Here is a 15,974-nt window from a genome sequence, read left to right on the forward strand (position 1 = left end):
CCTGAGGAAGATGAGAGAGAATGGGCAGAAACAATAGTTGAAGAGACAAGGCAAAGAATTTTATAAAACAACTGAAAGATGTTAACCTACAGATTTAAAAAGCACTCCAAACTCTGAAGAAAGAGAAATAAAGATGTGTAGGAACATCACAATAAAATAATAAAATACCTGAAAAGCAAACACAAAACAAAACAGGGGCGCCTGGGTGATTTAGTTGGTCAAGTATCTGACCGGCTCAGGTCATGATCTTGCAGTTCATGGGTTGGAGCCCCATGTCGGGCTGTGCTGACAGCTTGAAGCCTGAAGCCTGCTTCAGATTCTGTGTCTCCCTCTCTCTCTGCCCTTCCCCTGCTTACTCTCTCTCTCTCTCTCTCTCAAAAATATATAAACATTAAAAAAAAAAATTAAAACACACACATACAAACCCTCCAAAACAAAACCCAATTTAAAATGCAAAGACAGAGAAAAGAACAGATAATCTTGAAAAGGACAACTAAAATGACAGCAGACTTTGTAAAAAAAAAAATTAACAATAATAATAATAATGATGATGATGATGATGATGATGATGATAATGGAAGCCAGAAGACAATGGGACATTTTCTTAGTGATGGAAGAAATGATCTGCCAAACTAAAATCTTTATACAGTGAAATTGCCCTTCAAAAATGAAAATTGGCAAATGAAAACTGAGAAAACTTGTCATCTACAAACCAGCATGAAAGAAAAATAAATGAAAAGGTAGATGTAGTTTAAATCAAGATAATGAATGAATTACTTAAAAAATGTCTACTGAGGTAAAAATACACATAAAATTAAAATCTAAGACAAAATGTCTACAAGAGACTTTTGTTCAGGCCATAATGGAGTAACTGGTACTTCAGTAGTCCTCTTCCTATCATAAAACTACTATGTATAAAACAACTGTTTTCAGAGATTGGACAACACAGCAATGCAAAACTAATCACTGAAATAGGGAAAACGAATGAAGTGAGTCCAATGACTGTTCCATAGTTTTACAGGACACTCTTTCTAGACTACAGCAAAGGGACAATAAATCTAAGAGATCACAGCAAGCTGAGGAAACTGATCAAGGCCAATAGAACTAGAATTTGAGAACAATTTGCAAGAAAGAGGAGCAATGAAGAGAAAACTCCATGACTCTGCACAGGACTGCCTTGAATTGATTGATGTTATGACTTAACTCCAAAACACCAGGCCAAAAAAAAATAAAAAAATAAAAAAATAAAAATGTAGAGAAAAACTACTGAGGAGCTATACTGGACAATTCACAAAACAGAGAAAACTCATTAAATACCCTGTTAATTCAGTCAAAATCCAAACAAAGCCATGCCTTAGGAATAAGGATAAACTAGTGCTAAAGACTAATTTCTCTCAATCATAACAAAGCCTTAAAACAATCTTCTAAAGGATCAATATGTCACAATCCATATGTCAATTAAAAAGCATGCCAGAACAAAGTCCAAAATCCAAATACTCAATAATGTAACATTTGTAATATCCATATCTAATAAAAAATTATTGTCTGTACAAAGAAAATAGGAAACATGATTCATAACTAAGACAAAAATATTTCAACAAAAAACAAATCCAGACATAATAAAGATAATGGATTTAGCAGACAGATTTTAAAACATTTTTTAATAAAATTTTATTTTTTACCAAATATGGGCAAAGATGTAAAGGGAAGTATGAACACAATTAGAAAAATGGGATGTTTTTAAAGAGAATCAAATAGAATCTCTAGAGTAGAAAAACATAGTATCTGAAATAAAAAACATGACTAGAGGTGCTAAACATAACAGAAACTATCCATGAAGAACACAGGAAAAGAAGGTCTAAAAACAATGAACAGAACTTCAGTGGCCTGTGGGACAATAAATGGTCTAACATTTGTATGAATATAGTCTGAGAAAAATAAGGGAAAGAAAATATTTCAAGGCATAACTGCCAAAACTTTCCAGATTTCATGAAAAATTACAACCAAAAGAGCTAAATAAATCCCAAGCAAGAAAAGTGCAGAAAACTTCAACAAGGCACATCATAACCAAAATAAAAATTGATGATTAAGCAAACACCTTACAAGCAGTCAGAGAAAACACATCACACACAAGATAATAAGAATAAAACTGACTTCTTGTCAGTAACAAGCAAATCAGATGGCAATGAAACATTACCCTAAAACTACTCAGATAATACCCTAAAAACATGTAATTTTATATTCAGCAAAAACATCTTTCAAACATAAAGGCAAAATAAAATTTTTAGGAAAATAAAAGCTAAGAATCAAAACTCAACCACATCAATAACTTCATAAAGTATAAATAAATGGTCTGAACACATTCATGAAAAGTAATAAATTACAGAAAAACTATAGTGAGGGAAGAGGGGAAAGCAAAACCCAACTATAAGATGTCTATATGAAACACTGTATATAAAACCACAGATGACAAGCATAAAGATGGAAAAAGATATATCATGAAAACATTAAATATAAGAAAGCTGCTATAGATAAATCATACCAGGGAAGTTACTTCAGAAAATGGGATATTACCAGAGGTCAGAGGAATATTTCATGCTGATAAATAAAAGCTGAATCATCAAGAAAATGTAAAAATCCTGGGGCACCTGGGTGGCTCAGTTGGTTAGGTGACTGACTTCGGCTCAGGTCATGATCTCACAGCTCGTGAGTTTGAGCCCCGTGTTGGTCTCTGTGCTGACAGCTCAGAGCCTGGAGCCTACTTCAGATTCTGTGTCTTCCCCTCTCTCTACCCGTCCCCTGCTCATGCTCTGTGTTTCCCTGTCTCTCAATAATAAATAAACGTTAAAAAAATTAAAAAAAAAAAGAAAATGTAAAAATCCTAAGTGTATATGCAACTAATAACAGAGGTTCAAAATACAAAAACTGACAGAACTGGGCTGCCTGGGTGGCTCAGTCCATGATCTCACAGTTTGTGAGTTTGAGCCCTGAACTGAGCTAGCTGCTGTCAGCATACTGCCTGCTTCAGATCCTGTCACCCTCTCTCTTGAAAATGAATAAACACTTAATAAAAACAAAAACAAAAACAAAAACTGACAGAACTAAAAGGAGACAGAAACATTCACACTGTCGATAATTTTAACACTCATCTCCCAGGAAATCCTGGAACAATTATGTATAAAAGCAATAATGATACAAAAATTTTGAACACTGTCAAATACCTTGGCTTGTTATTAATAAATATTGCATTCAACAATAGTAGAGCATACAATGTTTTCAAGTGTGTATGAAACATTCATGAAAACCATATGTTGAGCCATAAAACAAATCCTGGTAAGTTTAAAAGAACTTATATAGAATATGTTCTCTGACAACAATGGAATGAGATAAGAGTAATAACTTTAACAATAATACTAATATTAAAAGCTACTTTGAAAGAAAACACAGTCAGATATTAAACAGCACACTTCTACATAACCCATAAACAAGAAATCATGAAGGACATGAGAAAATATCTTGAACTAAATGATAATGAAAACTCAACATAAGCAAACGTGTGGGATACATCTCAAGCAGTTTATCAGAATTTATAGCTTTATATGCTGACATTAAACAAGAAGGAATGTTTAAAACCAATGGCCTAAGATTCTATTTTAAGAGGTCTGAAAAAGAACAAAGTAATGTATAACAAGAGCAATACATAGACATCAAAAGTGAGTATATGGAGATGGGAGTTTGTTCTAGTGTCCCTGCATTATCTAAAAAGTGGTAAAAGTACTAATTTACTAAATTAGTAATAATTAAAATTATAATCTTGGGGTGCCTGGTGGCTCAGTCAGTTAAGTGTCCAGCTCTTGATTTCAGCTCTGGTCACGATCTCATGGTTCATGGGTTCGGGCCCTGTGCTGGGCTTTCTGCTGGCATTGTGGAGCCAGCTTGGGACTCTCATATTCTCTCTCTCCTCCCCCCTCGCTGCCCCTCCCCCACTCACATGCTCTGTCTCTCTCCCTCAAAATAAATAAATATACATTTAAAAAATAATAACTAAATAAAATAAAATTATAATCTCTAATGTAATCACTAAGAGAACAGAAAAAGTATAAAATACCAAAGTAACAGTATGCAGAATACTGAAGAGTAAACAATACTCAGTCAAATCAATTGAAAAAAAAAGTAAGAAAGGAGGAAGGGAAACAAAACCAAACCAAATAGGCAGGACCTATAGAGACCAATTTAATACACTGCATATTTAAACACAATCATATCAAAATTATATTTAAAATAAATTGAATAAATGCACAAATTTAAAAACAAAGATTTTCACACTGGGGGGAAGAAAGCCCAAATGTATGTTTTTATATATAAAAAAAATCTAAAATACAAGGATAAATAAGGACAGTTCAAGGCAGATTAACATAAGGGAAGGGAAGCAAAAATAATGTAAAACACAGAGGTAGACAAACCATAAGAGACTCTTAAATACAGAGAACAAACTAAGGGTTGCTGGAGGAGTGCTGGGTGGGATGATGGGCTAAATGGGCGAGGGGCATTTAGGAGGACACTTGTTGGGATGAGCACTGTTATATGTAAATGAATTACTAAATTCTATTCCTGAAAATAAATAAATAAAATTAAAGTTACTATTTTTGCATTCCCCCCAAAAGAGAGGTTCAAGGCAAAATATGAGCCATACAAACCACAGCCAAGTGGAAGATGATTTTACAATGATTTAAGACCAAAAAAAGTAGACTTAAAGGTAAAAAAGGTACTTTATATGTTCAGTTGACCAGAAAGATATAGCATCTGTAAGTGTGCACTATGTAACAGTCTTGAAATATAAAAACACAGAATTATAGACCTATAAGGAAAGTCATATCAATAATCACATTAGGTGTTTTTAATATACCTCTCTCCATAAATGAAGAAATAAATGGACAAAAGAGTACTGATATGGAAACAGGAGTATCATGATTAACCATGTTGGCCTGACATACATAGAAATTCACAGCCAACAACTTCCAAATATGTATTATTTTCAAATGTGAATAGTGTTTATGAAATCTCATTAATGTGAGGCTAACAAATAGTGAAAATATTTCAAAAGTTTAAGATTATACAGACTATATTGTTTCTGCATAGTGAAGTTCAGTTAGATATTAATAAGAAAAAGAAAACCGGAAAAACTTCATGTTTTTGGATATAAAAAACTTCCCTTCAAGAGATGATATTTACAAATGACATATCTGATAAAGGGTTAGTATCCAAAATATGTAAAGAACTTGTAAAACTCAACACACAAAAACAATCCAATTTAAACATGGGCAAAAAACATTGTTCCAAAGAAAAATGAATAGACATTTTTCCAAAGTAGACACATAGATGGCCAAAAGACACATGAAAAGATGCTCAACATCACTCATCATTAGGAAAATTCAAATCAAAACTATAATGACATCTCACCTCACACCTGTCAGAATGGCTAAAATCAACAACACAAACAACAGGTGTTGGCAAGGATGTAGAAAAAGGGAAATCCCCTTGCACTGTTGGTGGGAATACAAACTGGTGCAGTCACTCTGAAAAACAGTATGGCGGCTCCTCAAAAAGTTAAAATAGAACTCCTTATGGTCTAGCAAATTGCACTACTAGGTATATACCCAAAGAATACAAAAATACTAATTCAAAGGGATACATGCAGCCCGATATTTATAGCATTATCTAAAGTAGCCAAATTATGGAAATAGCATCCATCAACTCATGAATGGATACAGAACAGTGGTCTACCTACCTACCTACCTACACATACAATAGAATACTATTCAGCCATAAAAAAGAATGAATATTGCCCTTTACAACAACATGGATGGAGCTAGAGAATATAATGTTCAGTGAAGTCAGAGAAAGATAGTATCATGATTTCACTCATATGTGAATTTAAGAAAGAAAACAGGGAAAGGGATACAAAGAGAGAAAGAGAGAGAGAGAGAGAGAGAGAGAGAGAGAGAGGGGGAGAGAGAGAGGCAAACCAAGAAACAGACTCTTAATGATAGGGAACAAACTAATGGTTACCAGAGGGAAGCTGGGTGGGGTGGAGGGTGAAATAGGTGATGGGGATTAAGAAGTGCACTTGTGATGAGCACCAGTTATTATATGGAAGTATTGAATCTCTATACTGTATACCTGAAACCAACATTGCATTGTATGTTACCTAACTGGAATTTTAAATAAAAACTTAAAAAAATAAAAAGAAGGAAACTTCCCTTCAAAATAATCCATGTAGAGGACATCATAATGAAAATTATAAGATAATTTAAGGTGACCTTTAATGAAAACATGAAATATCAGAATTGGGAGAATAAAATTAAAGGTGTGCTTAGAAGGAATTTTATGGCTTTAAATGTCTGCATTAAAATGTATGTATTAGAAAAAATAAAAACAAAAATCAATGATCTAAGCACCAGCACAAGATTACAAAATGTGCAATAATTAAACCCAAAGAATACAGTGTACAAAAAGAAATAAAAAGAGCAGAAATTAATGAAAACATGCAAGAGAGGTGATCATCTAATCATCTTCAACATATTTTGTGTCTTCTTGATTTCAAGGGAGTATACTGACAACAGCCCCCCCACCACTCCCCATCGTTGACTGCATAAGTAAATACACAATTTGTGCATCTTACAACTTTAATCACTATTTTTCTGGAATTAAAGAAATTATCTGCCTAACTACAACCAAAAGGCTTGGCTTTTAATGGGGACGGGGGAGGGGGGAGGAAAGAATACAGGATTTCGGATAAGCTTGTGAAGTGGGGAATTAATATGCAACTTTGTATCATGGTAAGAAATTGGAAGGTCTAATACCCTCAAATACAGGGAGCAAAAGGGGTTGACAGTCTCTACTTGAGCTCTGAGTTAAAAACAGTTTCCTAAGTATTTCACCACTAGCCTGCTCCACAGCCTCCATAGGTTTGGTTTTATTACAACAGTCATCAGAAAATTTCCAATAAGGAAACTAACATAAAATCAATTTAGACAGCTTTTCTTTTCAGGTCACTGGCAAATGCAAATAAGAAGTGAAGAAATAAACTCTTCATCCAATCTATACAAAAATCCCACAGAAAAGTCTGCTAAAGTTTATAAACTAACATTGTAAAACAAAGGAATAATCCGCCATGAATCAGAGTGACTAGAATGAGTTGCAAGAGGCTTAAGTATTAGAACTGTCAGGTGTGTGTGTTTGTACACATACATTTAATTTTTGATGTACATTTTATATATGTATATATTTAATTTGTACATAATTTGAATATTAATACAATATATTTTAAATATACATTATTTGAATTATTAAAAGCATAAAAGACCAAAAGGGCGAATTTGAAAAAATCTAAAGAAAAGTTCTAGAAATTAAAACACAGACACAAGGGGCGCCTGAGTAGCTCGGTTGGTTAAGTGTCCAACTTTGGCTCAGGTCATGATCTCACAGTCTGTGAGTTCGAGCCCCACGTCAGGCTGTGTGGTAACAGCTCAGAGCCTGGAGCCTGCCTCAGATTCTGTGTCTCTTTTTCTCCTCTGCCCCCTCCCGACTCGCGTTCTGTCTCTCTCTCTAAACAAAATATATAAAAAAAATTAAAAACACAGACACTGAAATAACATTTAACAAGTAAATCAAGTAAAATATTAGATACAGCTGAAGAGTGACTAAGTGAACTGAAAAACAACCCTAAGGAAATTAGCTAGAATACTGCTCAGAATCTAGGTATTCTCAGATTTATTGCTGTTGTTATAGATTTATCATGTTCAGAAATCAATGTATAATAAAAACAGAACTTTATTTATTTGCTATTCTAAAGCATTTTTTACTCAATCACAACTTTGCACGGGTATCTGTATGTATTATACTAAGGATTGAAGTATAAATAGTATGTATACAAAATGAGCAGCCATTGATCCTTGGCACTTGGCAACATGTACTTCAAAGGCTCAATATTTTAATTTATGTGTTACCTTAACAAAATCTCTATCAGTCTTCTCCTTCCATTCTTCACCAAATACAGTAGAAAAGGATCCTAAAGCTAAAAGAATAAATAGTATATTCAGTAAAATGGAATTATTCTTTCACTTACTTCCTTAGTATGTAGGTTTAGAAAAAACAGCAAAAGTACATTTACGTATCTTCTTCACTAAAAACTATTTCATAGTAAATGATAGAAAGTCATGATAATCTCTTCTGAAATACAGTTTTTTAAATTACAGAATTTAAAGAAAACTTATCTTTCTACAAACTAAAAATATACAACTCATTTTTATAGTATTTATACAGACAATGTAGAAAAGAAGAATACTGTAACAGTTACTCTGCATTAGGTTTAATCTGTAGACGAGAAAAAAAAAGTCAAACTAATGCTATTGCTATTAGGTTGCCAGAATTTTAAATTTAAAATTTGTATATTAATTTCAAAAGTGATTGTGTAATAAATATTTCAAATAGGATAAGGCATTCTTTGGAAGTAATTCCCACAAATAAAATCTCCCCTAAGAAACATACTCAGTACTATAGTTTCTCTACATTTGATAAAGTTGTTTTAGAAGAAAAATCAAATCATGCATTTCAAAACCTTCTTAATAACACCCAACCCTTCAGCTCCCCACAACAAAGGTTTAGGCATATAAGAAGATGTTATATCATTTTATTTCTCCTTTATGTTGCTAGCTCATATTATCAGTTATGGGAACAGACAATAAAAGCAGTATGATACAAATGTCTGAAATGTGGGACAATAATAAGCATTAAGCCTTTAAAAATTAGGGAAATGTTTTTGGGGCATCTGGATGGCTCAGCCAGTTGAGCGTCTGACTCTTGGTTTTGGCTCAGGTCATGATTTCATAGTTTCGTGAGTTTGAGGCCCATATTGGGCTCTAGGTTGGCAGCACAGAGCCTGTTTGGAATTCTCTCTCTCCCTCTTTCCCACTTGCGCTGTCTCTGTCTCCCTCAAAATAAACAAACTTAAAAAATTTAAAAAAAAAAAGGGAAGTGCTTTTATCAACCATGAGATTAATTCTTTAATGAAAGCTACTGCTTTTGGAACACAGAAAGAAAACTATATAGTGGCAATAGTTAACAGAAAAACTAGTTTTGTGAACATAATTCTTTAAAAAACAAAAGTAAGCATACTTAATGGATATGTTGTGATCAGCATATACATTTTCTGTTGTAAAAAGATTTATTGAATCTTTGTATTCTTATTATGCCTTAGACCTAACATTTCCTTAATAGTGAGTTAAGCAAGTTTGTTAAGTATTTAGGTTAGAGTAAGAATTTTCACTTAAACATACTAAAAGGGATGAAGAATAAATTTTAACATAAGTTTATCAATTAATTTCAATATTGACAATAGGGTCATGAAGATATGACAAAATAGATGTGAAAGTTTTTAATAAGTAAATAAACTACAATGACCTAAGGAAGAATTTCATAAAATATCACACTTACATATAAAATAGCCACTTAATTAGAAAAATGAAGCCCACATACCACTAAAGAGAAATAAGGTTTTGTTTGTCCTGAAAAAACCTTATAAAGAAAAACTTCACTGGGAAAAGAATACTAGATGGAAATATAAGATGGGAAAATTACACTTTTTGTCAAATAGAATTTTTATTATATTCTTCAAACATACAAAAAATATAAACATTCTACATTTTCTAAAGGAAGTGTCATGTATATTTATCTCTTATTAAAATCCCATGCCCTAAAAATAAATCAAACTGCTCAAAAGCCTAACCAAATCAAATATATTCATAATCCTCAGATCTAATGTAAAATCACTGCTTTAAGTATAGTGTCTTCATAAAGTCCCCAAGTACTCTGAACTCTAAACTTCTGACTATTGGTATGATAGTAATATTCCTTAAATATCATTTGCTAGATTATTAGTTTTTGATTGCTATACTGCATAAGATTAATAAAAGTGACTAAAAAATGCATGAAGACAAACTAGGTCTGAAGAATGTCAGACCTCAGTAAAGCAAAACTGGTAAGATAATTTTTATTGTATATACACATGTAATCCTATTCATTGATTAAATGGTCAAGATGTCACCAAAATTATTCTGGTTTGAGAATATTTTTTCTAAAAACTTCATTTTAAGGTTTCTAAATGTGAAAAATTTAAACTTTATTCCATTTAAATGCTGAAATGGGGGCGCCTGGGTGGCGCAGTCGGTTAAGCGTCCGACTTCAGCCAGGTCACGATCTCGCGGTCCGTGAGTTCGAGCCCCGCGTCAGGCTCTGGGCTGATGGCTCGGAGCCTGGAGCCTGTTTCCGATTCTGTGTCTCCCTCTCTCTCTGCCCCTCTCCCGCCCGTTCATGCTCTGTCTCTCTCTGTCCCAAAAATAAATAAAAAACATTAAAAAAAATTAAAAAAAAAAAAAAAAAAAAAAAAATAAATGCTGAAATGTCCTTAAAAGACCCAAACAAAATATTAGGAACCATAAAACATGAAAGTGAGACAGAAATCCACCAAATTTATATCTCCAAAGTTATAATTCAAACTGAGAAGTACTTTGTTCCTCCCTCATATAACCAACAAGACTTTCAGGCAGGGTAAAAAACTAATTTCACTTTTGTTTAAACATTTCAAAATTGCCTTCACACAACCTTAAGTACCTGACAAATTCTAAGGTATCCTACTACTTAGTCCCAAATAAAATTATGTTTGAAAAGTATACTACTTGACCCAATCAAATTGCAGAAAAATGAACTTATTTGCAAACATGTTACTATTTAAGGATAAAAACAATAATAGTCACAAATCTATAAAATACTGTAAGAAATTCTCTCTCAAACTGTGTCTACTGTGCTATACATAGTGCCGATATGATAAAATAATTTCAATATATCAATACCTTACCTTTTTTTTTTTTTTTTTTTTTTTCCTCATGTATCTGAGTTGTTGGGAAAGACATTATGCAAAGTTTGGTCTTGAACAGCTGAGTGCCTTCCCGAGGAGATAAATTAAATCCCTCTCTCCATGTAACTATGTGCACCCAGAATTTCCTTTTGATTCATGCTATCTACCCTATTTGGGATTACCCCCATACCTTACCCATTAGTAGTATATACTGATGGCAAAAGAGGTTACAATGGCGTTCAAATAGAAGGAGGGTTGAGAAGAAAAAATTTTACATCAATAACATTCAGCCAACATAGATATTTTAAAAAGAAAAACCATGAGTGGAAAAATTTCGAAACATATTTTCTAAATCCCTATTAAACTACAATTAGAGAAATGAGCAATTTAGTATTAAGAGTAACCTAGATTTACAGAACATATATAATTTAACTTATGAAAATCTTTGATGAGCAAATCCTGTAAGTAAAAAGGATATGGAATATTTGGTAACTCTTATTTTATTTAGGCAGCAAATTTAAATATATTGACCTAAACTTTTAACTAAAAATTATAACACACACTACAAAAAAAAAATTTCTTGCAGGTCCCAGTCTTTTCTATCAGGATTCTGTATCAAACAATCTTCTAACATCAAGAAACCCATATTATTACTCTAAGAAAAACCCAGGATTTTTATTGCAAAAGTTCTAGTGAGGTAATTACTATTCAAATATTTAAAGTTAAAGAAACAAATATTCATTATCTTAAATAGCACATTTAATATAATAAAAGCAAATAAAGAATGCTATTATACTAATAAAAAGTACTTTTCTCCTTAAAAACCTTTTTAAAAATCCCTAAGACCTTTATAGACTGATCATACAATAGGTTCAGCTTAAAACTTACTGTCGTCAAACACCCCGGCATTAGCAAGTAATAAAGTGATGATTTTAGGGTCTTTTTCGAGTTGCATGACGTGCTTGCTTTCATTTGATAGAAGAGTGCATACATTAATAGCAAAGTCCACTTCATTTGGGAGTCCAGATAACAGTGAAAGCACCAATTTATTATAATCATTTGGCGAATTGAAGTCCATAGATAGCCCATAACTTTGACGCAGATAATCTAAGACAAAAACAAAAACACCTTAAGTATATCAAGGATTAGACACCATTGTGGATAATATCTTGCAAATACAAGACAGAGGCTTGTTTTCTTTTATGAAATTTAAATTGAGTAGAAGGTTAAAGAGTTCAACTTTCTAAACTTAAGTGAAAATTACATTCTTCAAAAAGTATTAAAATACAAAAAATGTACTATATCCTCTTGGATATCATTACCAAATTATTATTGTATCATTATTTAAATTTACCTACTCTGTACTTTTTACTCCTGCACTTCAAGAATCTATTTCTGATTCTTTTACACTACTAAGCCAGGGACACTGATTCTTTTGAAATTTTGACAATATCATGATTTTAGACACATTGTCTACCTTCTTTACCTAATTATAGGAGAATTATTACTTTTTTGGTCAGATTTATCACAATAATTAACACAGTAAAATTCATGCTTTTTAGTTCTATGAGTTTTGACAAATGAAGTCTTTTAACCACAACCACAATGAAGATACAGAATATTGCCACCACCCACAAAAGTTTCTTTATGCTCTTTTGCAGTTAAGCCCCTCTTCTAACCACAGACAACCACTGATCTACTTTCTGTTCCTATACATTTTTATTTCAAAATTCCAAATAATTGGAATTATTTGGTATGTAATCTTTTATGTCTGACTTCATTCATTTAGCAAAATGCTTTTGAGATTAATATCCATATTGAGGTATATATTAGTAGTCTGTTTTTAATGCTATAGTGTGGGCATAACACAATTTGTTTATTCATTCCCTAGTTGAATGACATTTGAACTGTTTTCAGTTTTTGGCACTTATGAATACAGTTGCTATAAACATTCACATATTCGTACAGAAATATTTTTTCACTTCTCTTGCATTGCTGGGCCATATATAAGTGTATGTTTAACTTGGTAAGAAACTGTGAAGCTGCTTCCAAAGTGGCTTATAACATCTTGCATTTCCAGAAGCAATCCACAGTCCTGTTGCTCTGCATCCCTGTCAGCATTTTAATAGCGTCAGTTTTAAATAATCTGAATGTGAGTTATTTATCAAGTATTTGTTTTATATTTTTTCCCAAACAGTGGCCTATCTTTTCAGTTTCTTAACAGTGTCTTTGAAGAGTGTAAGTTCTTCATTTTGATGAAGTGTGATTTATAACTTTTTACCTTTATGGTTCATGATTTTGTATCCTAAGAAATCTTTGCCTAATCCAAGGTAACTAAGATTTTCTGTAGGACAATTAATTCAAAACATCTTCAAAACTTTGAAGGTAGGAAAGATGGACTTACAGTAACATATAATCATAATATATAAGAAAATGTCAGTTTAGGCCTTGGTAGCTATGTCCTCAGACATATGCTCCAAATACATTTTCACATAAAGATATTAACTAGTTAATGGGAAGAGGTAAGAAAACAAGAAATAGAAAACTTCCAGATGAGACATTTCAGAAACACATGAATTTTTTAAAGGATTTTTTTTCAACCTTGCTAAATGGAATGCAAATAGAAATCTATTGTCATAACATGCCACAGAAGAAAATCATATAGGTAAGAAATTTCTTTATTTCCCACTGTAGACAGCTGAGGCAACACCTCTTCAATTCTAAAATATTCTAGGAATTTCTCCAATAATATAATAGCAAAGAAGGGCCACAACAGAGTTATAGATTACTATGACATATTCTTTACAATATTTAAAATCGAATAATACATTGTTTATTTTCTACAATCCTGATAAATGAAATTTCTAATAACAACATAAGATAAACATAAAATCTGGAGAAAAGGTAACAAAACTTCTGTGAATATAGGAACAGATTAAGCTATTCCTGTCATACACTGGAATTGATGATGAGATGCCAAGTTTTAGCTTCCATGAAACTTTCAGGCAAATCTCTTGAATAGAAAAGAATTGGGAACCCAACTCAACATCTGTCACAGTCTTGTTTATGTGCTTTCAATATGACCTCAGAATTGTTGGCGTTTGCTATTGGACAATGACAGATGCTGACACTCAATTCTGTTCATCCTTACCTGAGTGACTTTGTCAAACACATCTCCAAACAAAATAAAATAAATAAATATGATATTAACAAAAGTCCTTTAATTGTATCAGGCTTGGTAAAGATTTCTAACATAATGTAGGAGAAAATGTTTCTAAGATTTTAAGATCTTCTCTCCCTTCCCTTCCCCAAGGAAATAGGATTTGAACAGCTATAATTTTATAATTGATATAGGATCAGAAATTTATTTTCAACATTCTTGACTCAAAGTTTACACAAACAGATCACTGCTGACAAACTTATAACAAGTGTAAGTAAAACTGCACTCCTTATCAAATGTCCTAGGGCTACGGCCAATTGAAATTTCTTAATTCAAAATATTGTTTAAGAATAGCTTTTTTAAATATCAACAATTTAAGTGTCTCTAGATAAATATATTGATCCAAATACATTTGTCCAAACCTACACAGAAAGTACGGCGTATGATCAAAGAGGTAGACACAAATCTTCTATAGGTTCTAACTAGAATTTCCTAGAGGTTCTTAATCTACCAGTAGGTAATTTTAATTTGGTCTTTACTTAAAACACACCGATACACACACAAATTGACAGCTATGAAGCTTACTCTATTTACCTTAATGACACTTGAAAAGAACCTTAAAAGAATTTGTTTGTATAATGATAACTGTGTTAATTTTCAGAACACTGTCATAATGTTGCTATGCCTACTCCTAAAAACAACACCTTCAAATTCATAAATGCTGCCCTGAAATACTATCTCTTTTCAGTTTGAATTAGGTATGTTGTAGTTTGATGTTCCCTAGCGATTCTTACTTCCTTTCCTTTCCTGAGTCCCCAGTCTTGATTTTGTCAAATATGCTACATGTTATATAACTACTCAGATTCTACTTTTAAAAGAGACAACACATATATGACAGCATATCAGAAAGAAGTTATTTTAACGAAGTTAAGCAATTCTGTCATTCCCTTAACTTGTATAGATCTATCAATGGCTTTCACTAGGCTTCTGAAATACCAGAAATATTTCACATCTTTTTTTCTTGGGGTCATTAGTTTAACTAGGAGAGGAAAAAAAAGAAAAAGAAACACCAGATCCAGAAAAAAATTCATTTTAAACAAGAACAAAAGTAGAAATGGGTCAATACGGGTAGCTGTAAAAGCAGACACCAAACTCTATTTAAGTTACAAGAATGGACAGTTCTGCTATTGCTGTAATATAGGAACCACGCAGTTATATACAGTTGAAATGGTCTTAAAGGTCATTAACATAATGTCTCATTCAATGTAGGAATACCCTTTATAGTATCCTTGAATAAAATAATGGTCATTAGCCCTTTTTAGGAATAGAGAGTATATTACCTAACAAGTCACCCCATTTTATCAGCTTAAAGTATTTTCAAGATTTTCTACATGGTGACTTAAAATATTCCCCTTTAAACTTGGCTCTTGAGGTAATTAACTACTTAATAAACATAAAGTGAGGTTTGGTTTGTACTCATCACCACCAAACCCTGCCCCCATTATACAAAAGCATCATAATGATGAAGCCTCTTCTAATAATGATCAAATTCTAGAAGATTCTGTGTCTTACTGAACAGGGAAGAAATACAGAGTGAAATTCAACATGAAAGAATATTAGAAAATAGATAATGGAAAATAAAATTAGTGATACTGACACAATGAGAGAGCTTAATGATTATCTACAAGAGACTGGGACTAGCACTAATGAAGAATAATAAATATCTAAAAAACTGTGTACTTTGTCAATAATATACCCTTGAAAAAAACATACCTCCTCTTTTTTTAGGCCAAATGTTGGTGACTGAAGAAAAGAGATGCTTCATCTCTTCAGAGTTCTTTTCCTAGTCATCACGGTCCCAACACCCAAACTCCAAATACTGGAACCCCCATCTACTCT

At 32.4% G+C, this 15,974-nt stretch overlaps 1 protein-coding gene across 5 annotated transcripts in view; it reads right to left on the reverse strand.

Annotated features, from left to right (window-relative positions):
* The window catches only part of ARID2 (AT-rich interaction domain 2), a 180,709-nt gene that overhangs the window by 73,868 nt on the left and 90,867 nt on the right, over positions 1-15,974 (reverse strand). For all 5 annotated transcript variants that reach the window (XR_009265756.1, XR_009265758.1, XR_009265757.1 and 2 more), the window contains exons 5-6: positions 11,804-12,022; positions 8,010-8,077 (exon numbers count right to left, since the gene is read on the reverse strand). Coding sequence is in view for 2 of the 5 variants with exons in the window: in XM_058743032.1 (XP_058599015.1) it covers positions 8,010-8,077; positions 11,804-12,022 (287 nt within the window). In the remaining 3 variants the exon portion in view is untranslated. The remainder of the gene's footprint in view (positions 1-8,009; positions 8,078-11,803; positions 12,023-15,974) is intronic.

This window comes from Neofelis nebulosa, chromosome 8, assembly GCF_028018385.1.
Source record: "Neofelis nebulosa isolate mNeoNeb1 chromosome 8, mNeoNeb1.pri, whole genome shotgun sequence".
NCBI lineage: Eukaryota > Metazoa > Chordata > Mammalia > Carnivora > Felidae > Neofelis > Neofelis nebulosa.